The following is an 11,125-nucleotide window of genomic DNA, read 5'->3' on the forward strand; positions in this document are numbered from 1 at the left end:
GTGAGCAGGCACTATTAACTACCGGACGGAGTCAGACTCAGTATTCAGGAAATTTCAATCTTTTCTTTGATCCTATTGAAAAAAACATAGAACACCGTGGAAGACATGCATAGTAAAACTACCACGTCTCCATCACCATCACGAACGTGCCCATTGTCAACATAACATTCACAACAGCCCCAATTTCCAAATACTGCTGCAGATTACAGTAGCTACAACCTATCCACAAACAAAACCTGAGTATCAGTTAAAACGAAAATTAAATATGGCTTTATTTTTTTCCGAAACAAAAGTAATTTATTTGTATATTTTTCATTTTCATTACATCATTCTACATAAATGTAGCCTATTCAAGGCACTGTATTTCCTCATCATATTTCCTCAAATAGGCTATATTACATATAACTAAAGTGTGTATAATTATTTTATTCAGAAATGTCATGTTTGTGATTTTTATTTGTTAATTCGTTATTTAAATTAATAGACCAACATATTCTGAAACAGGGACAGTTAGTCGCAGGCATCAGTCACTAAATTTATAAAAATAATCTTTGTAAGGAGGACTGGCAACATCTGTGGTCTTATATTCTTTAGACACAGCACACTACACGACTTTAAACACGACTGAAAACACTGACTGAGCCCAAATTACATTCATAATGGGCCTGACAGTAGTGTGTTCCCGCTAGGGGTGCTCCGATTGATCGGCTACCGATCACTATCGGCCGATAAAAACCGATCTCAAGCTGATGACGCTGCCATGAGAGGTTTGGCATGACATGCAGCTGCACGTGTCAGTCTCTGTCAGGCACGGATGAAATAATTATAATGCTGAAGGTGAGGTACTCGCCTTCATATTTCTTAGTTAAATAACTTATAAAGTAATTTGAAAAACTTGTGTGAGACGTAATTTCACAAACAGCGTGAGTGAATCACCGCGCGCGCGTGCTCTCTCTTTCTCTCTCAAAATACGCAAATGGCTTCAAATCACCACATCTCGTCTGTCTATAAGCGAGCTGCACGCTGCACAGTTGACACAGGAATTGTCACTTGCACAATCGAGGCAGTGTCACATCGTCACTAACGTTTATAAATTGCATTACTTTTTAATTCTTGCCAGTGTTTAACCATTCAGCACTCGTGCGCTCTCCTGGACTGTGCTCATGCACACTCGCAACGCACACATATAATGCCAGCCCAGGTTCACATTACTCCATCTGCAGTGCATACCTGGTGCGTATTTTTTCCGCGCTCATGTTAACGGACAGAGCCGGACAGTAACTAAGTACATTTACTTGAGTATTGTACTTAAGTACACTTTTTGAGTATCTGTACTTTACTTGAGTATTATTTTTTCTGGGAACTTATGACTTTAACTTCACTACTTTTGAAAGACAAATATTGTACTTTTCACTCCACTACATTTTTATCAAGGTCCTCGAAGTAGAAAGTCGTTACTATGTAGCAGCTTTGAAAGTCCGTTGGTGATTTTTTTCTTCTCTATAACGTGACTTTTTCTTTTTCAGACAGTTTATCAGTAATCACTCTTGTAGGGCTACATGAAGTGATTTCCCAGCATTTTTTGAACACTGAGTTGCAAATGTGATATTTCTTTACAACAATTCAATAATAAGAAGTTCATATTGTGGTATATATTAGACACAATATTGTCTGATTTTGCTAAATTGTGTAGGTGAAAATATTACCTATAAAGCCACAGCTATAAAGCAACAGAAGAACTGTTGTGCATCTCCTAATAAAACACAATAGGTGTTGGACTTGTAGCAGCACTGCACAGACCGTTCTGTGTGTGATATCAAATAAGTCTTGCTGTTTTGCTTTTTTGTTAAAGCAGTGTTGCTGTTGTAAAGTTGTACAGCTACAGTTGTGTTGCTGGGTTTTAAAGCAGGTTTGATTTTTTTTTTCTTCCTTATCAGTCTGTATTTACAGGATTTCACTGTCCACTCTGTTCAAATGTGGATGAATGGCTACACATAGATGTGTGCACACACTGTCAGAGCTGTGTGAGATCACTACCATACTGCGGGTGGGTAGGGGTGTTAATTCCCCCTGTTCGGAGCACCCCTAGTTCCGGATCAGCCTGCGCTTGGAACTGAAAAGTCTTGCCGTTACTTGTGGACTGATGCACGTCAGGGCGAGTTTTTTTTTTTTTTACAGAATTATGCATTGCTGCTCTTTTTCTAACATTTTCTAACACACAGCTGCAAATTATAAGGCTAACTGAATGGGTGAACAGAACACACAAATTCACAGTCATGACCTGCCTGAGACAGCCTGGATAACACCTAACACAGCTGTCATTCATCTCGTTTATCTTATTCTTAACTGCTGTACAGAGACTTTAATCTGTAAATAAAACCTTTATGAGTTTCCCTGTTTGTGGTGCTGGGATTTCAGACAGAACCAACTCTCTCACATTCTTTTTTTTTTTAAATATTATGTGTTACTTCCCCGCCACCCCTAGACGAGACTAGGGGTGTAACACTACACTACCATTCAAAAGTCTTGGGTCGCAATAATTTTTTAATGAACATTTGAAAGTCTCTCACAAAAACTGCATTTATTTGATCAAAAATACAGTAAAATGGTAACATTGTGAAAATTATTACAATTTAAAATAACAGTTTCTGTTTTCATATATTTTAAAATGGAATTTATTCCAGTGATGGCAGAACTCTATTTTTTAACAGCCATTACTCCAGTCTTCAGTGTCACATGATCCTTCACATAATAATAATTTCAATATACTGCTTTGGTGCTCAAGAGACATTTCTTATTATTATCGGTTTTGAAAAGAGTTGTGCTGCTTTAATATTTTTGTGGAAACTGATACATTTTGTTTTCAGGAATCTTTGATGAATAGAAAGTTAAAAGGAACCATGTTTATTTGAAGTTTTTACTGTCAATTTTGAACAATTAAATGCATCATTGTTAAATATAAATATTAATTTCATTAAAAAAAAAACAAACAATAAAATAAAAAAAGATAATCTTACAGACCTCAACCTTTTGAATGGTGGTGTTGGTACTAAAATCAGGTGACTGTTTTAAATAATGTTTGAATGAAAAACAAAAATGCAAAGCGCAAACTTTACTTGCCCAGTTCTCTTTGGACAAAGGCATTGTAGACATTTTAATTTCATCATGAGAAATTTCTGGCATCACATTAAATGCAAGACCAAGCAAATTGAAGTCACCCTTGGTCATCTGAGCCAAACCTAGAAACCTGATCCACTAGGTTGTAATGAGTGTGCCAACGAATTAGCGAGATCTCCTTGACTACCGGGCATCAGGTAACCAACCTCTTCGTCCACCTCCTCTACCTCTCCATCATGCCCTCTTTTTGAAATGGTTCATGTCATGTGTTTCCTTCCCCCATGTTGTGTTTAAACTACAAAACAACATTATTTCCTTCACTGAACAGTCAAAACCAAAAATCCGGTCCATACCTGTACCAAAGCAAGCACTTTGTCCTGCACTATGGCAGGTGGGTTATTTTTAGGAGATATGATTTTCACCAAAATGCCATCAATGAAGTCCCGGGTGGTGACGAGTGCATGGAACCGGTACCCGCAGTTCTTTACACATGTCTCAAGAACCTGAACAAATTATGAAAATCAAAATGAACAGGGCAATCTAAAAAAATGAATTATTAGATGTTAGTAAGACTCTAAAGGGAATTGTTTCCATTGTATGCCTCTCACCGTCAGCGTAAGCATCACCTCTCTGTAGTTTTTATTCCCATTAAGCCTCTTCTTCACAGCTCTTATAGCGTCCTTGGGCCTATAAATCAGATAAATAACTAAATAACACATCTATGCTGCTAAAAAGCAATCTATTATGAAGTTACAATGACAAGGTCAAGTGAATGAATCATCTTCTGCAAGCAAGCATATCCAGGTTCCATAAATAACACATTTTGATGACTATTCAATTTATGTAACGTCCTGTACTTGCAATGGATTTAAATGGCCACAAAATAACTGATGGCACGATCATTCAGCCATAATTAAACATTATTAGCATGAAACGCATGCGCAACTATAACAATGACAGCATTTTCTGGATTTGTGTAACAATGTTTGTAGGCTTCCTAAGGTTGATGGAATATATCAGCACAGAGGTTACTTAGTTCAACCTGTTAAATGCTATAAATCATGCATCTTTCATGTCTCACCCATCTTCTGTTTCATTGATTATGTCACATATTTCCATATTCAAGGTCCAGTCTTCACTTTGCAGTGAGCCATCTGTGGCCCTTTCTGGGAAAGATCAAAAGGCAAACTGATAAGATCATCGTTACTGCCTTTCACTAATAAGAGGATCTGATATAACATCGGCACTGATGACATTGCACTCAACTGCAAACTGCTATGCAGTATGAGCTTGCTTGCTGGTTATCTTCCAAAGCAAACGGTCAGTTCCTTACACATTGTCCATTTATAGGAGTTGATCAATAGTATGAATCATTTACACACATTACCTCAAGCTTTTGCTATGAAACTGGGTGTGAGAGATAAACGCAGTGTCAACTGGCTAGCAGGCTAATACCAGCTGGTAAGTGAGAGCAGTATTTCATCTTACTTTAACTATGTGTTAAGCATGTCGCCTCCCTTTAATCTGTAACTTAATTAAGTATATTACTATTTTAAGAAGCACATATTGAGAGGTAACTGTAAGTTAGACCAGCTAGCATGAATGAGCATTAGCTGTTAGCCAGCTAACTGACAGGCTATCCATATGTTGAGTTTCTATAAAGCGGTTTAGCTAAATGCATCGCTTTAGGCGTCAACTTGTTACGACACCATTTTTAAGCATCATTTAGTTTCTTAAAAACATACCAATGCACTGTCCCACCGGAGTACTGTATGGGTTTCCCAGCAAGAACTCCATCTTGTCAACATACCCAACGACTAACAGTCAATAAGACAGTAAACACTCAAGCCCCGCCCATGGGTGACTCCCATTGGTCGCGTAATTCAGGGCAGCAAAGCTATTGGCCGAACCTGCAGTCCGCTATTGAAATGACACGCCAGCTAATTAAAGGGACAGCAGTGATTCCGTTGACATGACTGTTTTATACCGCGAGTTTGATATTTTATTATTAACGGTTATGTATCAGATTGCCCTTTCATACTATGCACTTAAAAACATGTTTTAATGTGTGACTTTGACCTTAAGGGAACTGCTTGAAAACCATGAGACTGGGGTTGGTAAAAATAAATGTGATGACTCAATTAGACATGCACATGATTATAATTTTTCAAAACTTTATTTACTTATTTTCCAACGTATTAGCTAAACCGTTTCACAGCTTTGACATTAAAATACAGGGATTTTTTATTTAGAGTCTTTCCATGTGGCAGCCGTTGAAACTAAATTAGACATAGATATTATTACTCAAAACATAACTAGACAGCAACAGCATTTTACTGGTTAGGTAACTGGTGTCACTGCAGCTTACTAATATATATATATATATATATATATATATAAAAACAAGGACAGAGAACAAAAATCAATTTTTTCAGTCTCAAACAGAGCCTTTTTGGCCTTATCAGTCCTGTAAAATTTTTCTCTTGACAGCTGTGCTTTCAGAAGACAGATGCACAAACATTGCACCAGCAGCTGTTCATGCTTGCAACTCGTACATGTCATAATCATGGGCCCATTCCACATTTCCCCATCTCTGGATCTAAGACAGAGCAGAACATCATTACAGTAATCATTAATATGGACAAAATGGTACAAAGCAATTATTATTAAACAGTCGGAACAAACTAAAAGCTACCATACCTGGTATTCCTCCTCAAGTCTGGACAGGACAACCGCTTGTTCCACACTGAGGTGTCTGTCAATCAGCCCAAAGGACAAGACCAGCGATTTCAGCTGAGTGATCACATACTCAAGCCCTGCAGAAGCAAAAAAAACCTGCACTGGTTAAACAGGCCTATTCACATAAGATGCAAAATCAATCTTATGTAAAAATGTCAATTTACATAACATGCAAAAGCCACCATGGTATCTTTACCTGTCAGAGACCATAAATTGTAGGAATTAAGGTGCTGCTGAAATGTCTCTTTAGTCTCCTCTGGGATTTGAGGGCCCATTATACTGGAGGACGAGCCAATTACTACATTGTACCTAAAAATAACAAGATGTTCATATACACCATTTTGTGGCTATATATTGTGTCTATTACATAATCTAGCCGAAATGTGTAAATAATCTAGCCAAAATGACCTTTGTTCTATCCAGTTCATTACAGGGTCCCATTCATTTCCCTGAAGTTCCACAAGACCTGGAGGTTCTTCTACTCTGTAACTACAGCAAAGGTATCTGATTTAATGAAAACATAAAACTATAAACAGACGTATTAGATGTAAATCTAATACCATTTACCATTACTGCAATTACATAACATAATAATGTTATATAAATCTTGGTTTAATTAATTAAATGCCATCAAGTGAGCCTCAAAATACCAGATTGTGTCAGTCTCCAAAAACTTAAGAGCTGCTGAGATCATTCGTTCCTTCGTCCTTTGAGTTGGGTTATCAAGCGCTGTGTTGCAAAGGGTGGTCTGTATGGATGGAAATAAGTCATATTAGCATATCTACAATTTGAATCAAACCATGCCATTTTTATAAGTACAGTGCTTTCCACAAAATATTCAGCTTCAAATCAGCTTTAGATAAAATCATGATGTTAATATTTATATCTTCATGCATTATAGTCACATTAAGCAGTTTAGAGCAGGATGATAATATAGTTCACATTTTGTGATGCATCGCCTTATATAAGTATACTGTATGTATGCAGATAAAGTTGGATGTATTCTATATCCCACTTCAAAAATATCACTGGCTGGTAATATAATTAATATATACAATTTAGGAACTCTAACTTTATTTAAAAATAATGGCTTACTAAGTGCATGGTGTAAAACTTCAGTGTGTCCTTCTGAACGTCCCACTCTGTCGCAACAGCTATGGCAATAGCTTCATTAGGCACTGTGAACAGCTTTCCACCTGGAGTCTTCAGCTTTCGCTTGTCAAGGTTTATTTCAAACAGGCCCCCTGTAGACAACACAAAGAGTAACTTATTTTTCTTGTTAAAAACTTGTTTCTTTTTTTATACTGCAGATGTGTGTTATATGGGCACCAACACTGAACGATGCTCACCTTCACCTTGAGATATCGAGACATTCTCGTAGAACTTCTTTCTCTCTGCAAAATGCGATTTAAAGAACAAGAGATCAAGCATCAATAGTCAAGGCCAAAAGTTTTGGCAGTGACATAAATTGTGTTTTGCGAAGTTTGCTGCTTCAGTATTTGTAGATTATTTTTCCACATGTTTCTATGGTATACTGAAAAATAAGCTTATCAAAGTTTTAAAGGCTTTTATTGGCAAAAAATATTTAATGAGTCAATATTTACAGTGTTGACCACGAGGCTGAATTCAGCTTCTTATTCACAGCTTCTTATTGATGATCAGCCTCGTGTGTTGACCCTTGTTCTTCATAACCTCTGCAATTCGCTCTGGCATGCTGGATATTAGCTTCCGGTCCAAATCCTGACTGATGGCGATCCATTCTTGCATTATTAGTTCTCGGAGTTGATCACAATTTGTGGGCTTCTGCTTGTCCACTTGCCTTTTGAGGACTGACCACAGGTTCTCTATGGGATTGAGATCCAGGGAGTTGCCTGGCCACGGATCCAAAATTTCAGTGTAATGGTCTTCGAGCCACTTCTTTATTACTCTTGCTTTGTGACATGGTGCTCCATCATGCTGGAAAATGCACAGATCATCACCAAATTGCTCATGGATCGTTGGAAGAAGTCGCTCTTGCAGGACGTTTTGATACCATTCTTTATTCATGGCAGTGTTTTTGGGCAGAACTATGAGAGAGCCCACTCCCTTGATTGAAAAGGCATTCGCCTTTTCTTTTCCGAACAATCGATTTTCCAGATGTCCCAAACAGTCGGAAGGGAGCTTCATCAGAGAAAATAACTTTGCACCAGTCTTCTGCTGTCCAATCCTTATACTTCCTGCAGAATTTCAGTCTGTCCTTGAAGTTTTTCTTGGAGAAAAGTGTCTTCTTTGCTGCCCTTCTTGACACCAGGCTGTTGTCCAAAGGTCTTGGCCTCACTGTGCGTGCAGATGCTCTCACACCAACCTGCTGCCATTGCTGAGCAAGATCTGCTATTTAAGTTCTTGATGATCTGGTAAATGAGTCTTTCAGGTGCAATATTCTTTGTAGCAATTATTATGCGAGACCATTTTGATGCAAAGCGATGATGGCTGCACGTGTTTCTTTAGAGAAAACCATTGCTAAAAAGAACACAATGATCGGAAGCGCTTCTTCACTTCTTTTATAGCTCTTACATCAGTCTGCTCTTATTATTATTATCAGTCTGCTCTTACAATCTAATTAGTATGATAGTGATTTACCTGACTAGTACTCATTCACATGTGCTGCCGATATGATTAGTCAATTAATGTTAGCTGGTCATTTTGTCTCAGGATAAAAAAATTATTTTGTGAAAAGTTCATTTTTTGGCCAATGAAGTTTTAACAATTATTTAAAATGCATCTGATCACTCTACACAATTATCTAGAAACAATGTGAATGACCACCACAACAGCTTAAAGCAGCAAACTTTGCAAAACACACAATTTATGTCACTGCCAAAACTTTTGGCCATGACTGTACATTAGGTTTGTCCTTCTATACCAGTGGTTTTAGAACCGGTCCTGCAAGCACCCCTAGCACCTCACACAGGGTCGGCGCCAGAGCGTACAAAGTGAGGGGGCAGGCACAATTTATTGGGGGGGGGGGGGGGGGGGGGTTTCTCCATTTTTGTTGATCAAACAATAACGAAATTATGAGAACATCATGCTTTTTCTGTCCAAGTCATAAGCGGAGGGTGAATTCAACTCCAGGATAAGGCTAAAAGCAGCCAAATGTATTAAACATCATAAACCCGTCTTTTTAGGCAAGAACTAGACATGGGTGTCATGTAGGCTAATAAAATATGTTTAATGGGACTGAATTTGTATTTAACGTGAATACAATTGAATAAAAAAACATTACAAATTTGTAATTATAAAACGTTTCCTTTCCAAGTTTATTCAAACATCGAATAAATGATTATACAGAAAGTGACATTATCACTAATTTTGATCTATCATGAGTTTAAGCACTCTCAAAAAAACAAAACTATCGTTATACGAAAACTCTTTTTTGTAAATTGTAAATAGATACATAAAAAAAAAAAACATTTGCAATCAAGACTGAAAAAAGCCAAAAGTGAATGTAAATCAGATTTGGCCCAGACTCTGTTGCTATTTGTGAAGCCAAGCATAAGAATAGCCTACTAATGTAAATTTGTTAACCCACAGCAACACATTTTAACAGATTAATCGCATATTTTCGTTTGCTGCATGCTTTTAAAAACACAATAACATTTTTTTTTTTAGGAAAATAAAAAAAAAGATACGTCTCATATAAGTTGCATTTTCAGAAATAATAACAGCAGGCCTAATAATGTTATAATGTACCAACATTATGAACACTATAGGATATTTTATCAGTCTGCTCTTACAATCTAATTAGCATGATAGTGATTTAACCTGACTAGTACTCACTTACACTTTCACATGTGCTGCCGATATGATTAGTCAATTAATGTTAGCTGGTCATTTTGTCTCAGGATAAAAAAATTATTTTGTGAAAAGTTCATTTTTTGGCCAATGAAGTTTTAACAATTATTTAAAATGCATCTGATCACTCTACACAATTATCTAGAAACAATGTGAATGACCACCACAACAGCTTAAAGCAGCAAACTTTGCAAAACACACAATTTATGTCACTGCCAAAACTTTTGGCCATGACTGTACATTAGGTTTGTCCTTCTATACCAGTGGTTTTAGAACCGGTCCTGCAAGCACCCCTAGCACCTCACACAGGGTCGGCGCCAGAGCGTACAAAGTGAGGGGGCAGGCACAATTTATTGGGGGGGGGGGGGGGGGGGGGTTTCTCCATTTTTGTTGATCAAACAATAGCCGGGCCCCCTCAGGCCCCCCCGTGGCGCCGACGCTGACCTCACATTTTGTATGTCTCCCATATCTGACACACCCATTTCAGGTTTTGCAGTCTCTACTAATGAGCTGATGAGTTGAATCAGGTGTGATATACGAGGGAGGCACAGAAAATGTGCAGTGCTGGGGGTGCTCGCAGGACCGGTTTGAAAACCACTGTTCTGTACCTTTCTGTAATGATCTTACCTGTTGTGGCACTGGCATATTTTGCCTTTTGTAGGTGTGTTGATAAACTAGGAACATGCTGCCCTTGAGGAAAAGAAAATGGCCAAATGACCTGGCCAAACTGCCTTTGATACCTACAAATATTCCGTAACATCATTTGTTTAAAACGCTATGTGTTCTTATTAACGTAAGAGTGCTGAACCATTTAGTCAAGGTTATATAGTTGGATCAGGCGCTATAGCTAACTTGACAAATCATCGTTCACGTTTTAGTAATAACAGAAAAACACAGATATTAAGTACAATCAAAGCTAACTCAATTATTTAAGCGCAAATAAATACTTTCACTAGAGATGTCACAGCATGCGGCAACGCGAAACCAAGTGTGAAGCTGATAACTGTGACCTAAACAAGGATCGTAAGGGAAAATTCATAATAAAAGTCCTTAACGCTCCAATTGTAGGATTTGTTTTACACCGATGTCGATGTCGCCCTTTTTGGTACACACACACGCACGCACACACACACATATATTATCCCTTTCCGTATAATCGAATTACTGTCCCTCTTTTTATATTTTATTTGCTTTCTGTTTTTTTATTTGCTTTTTGTTTTATTTATGAAAATATTGATTTGTAACATTCTTTTAATAGATTACCTTAGAATTTAATAGATTCCCTTTTTTCAAGATAATTTTATGAGACTAGATAACTTTTTTTAATCTCTCAACATTTTACAACAGTATAGCCGATAAAAGACGATAAAAAAAATCTACAAAATTATAATGCAATTAAAACACACACACACACACACATACATATATATATATATAT

At 37.4% G+C, this 11,125-nt stretch overlaps 2 protein-coding genes across 5 annotated transcripts in view; both read right to left on the reverse strand.

The window, feature by feature from the left end:
- The window catches only part of LOC107699872 (TOM1-like protein 2), an 18,056-nt gene extending 13,111 nt beyond the window's left edge, over positions 1–4,945 (reverse strand). For all 4 annotated transcript variants that reach the window (XM_016501285.1, XM_016501286.1, XM_016501284.1 and 1 more), the window contains exons 1-4: positions 4,863–4,945; positions 4,199–4,283; positions 3,726–3,804; positions 3,471–3,620 (exon numbers count right to left, since the gene is read on the reverse strand). In XM_016501285.1, coding sequence (XP_016356771.1) covers positions 3,471–3,620; positions 3,726–3,804; positions 4,199–4,283; positions 4,863–4,914 — 366 coding nt within the window. In that variant the 5' untranslated portion in view covers positions 4,915–4,945. The remainder of the gene's footprint in view (positions 1–3,470; positions 3,621–3,725; positions 3,805–4,198; positions 4,284–4,862) is intronic.
- A 326-nt stretch (positions 4,946–5,271) lies between these two features.
- LOC107699854 (ATP synthase mitochondrial F1 complex assembly factor 2-like) lies at positions 5,272–10,702 on the reverse strand. The gene is made up of 8 exons (XM_016501257.1): positions 10,315–10,702; positions 7,206–7,250; positions 6,952–7,100; positions 6,507–6,604; positions 6,265–6,345; positions 6,053–6,165; positions 5,818–5,933; positions 5,272–5,716 (listed from the first exon to the last, which is right to left on the reverse strand). The coding sequence occupies exons 1-8, from the start codon at positions 10,448–10,450 to the stop codon at positions 5,654–5,656; spliced, it is 801 nt and encodes a 266-aa protein (XP_016356743.1). The 5' UTR covers positions 10,451–10,702; the 3' UTR covers positions 5,272–5,653.
- Positions 10,703–11,125: the final 423 nt, after the last annotated feature.

Source organism: Sinocyclocheilus anshuiensis, unplaced genomic scaffold (genome assembly GCF_001515605.1).
Source record: "Sinocyclocheilus anshuiensis isolate Anshui unplaced genomic scaffold, SAMN03320099.WGS_v1.1 scaffold1280, whole genome shotgun sequence".
NCBI classification, from domain to species: domain Eukaryota; kingdom Metazoa; phylum Chordata; class Actinopteri; order Cypriniformes; family Cyprinidae; genus Sinocyclocheilus; species Sinocyclocheilus anshuiensis.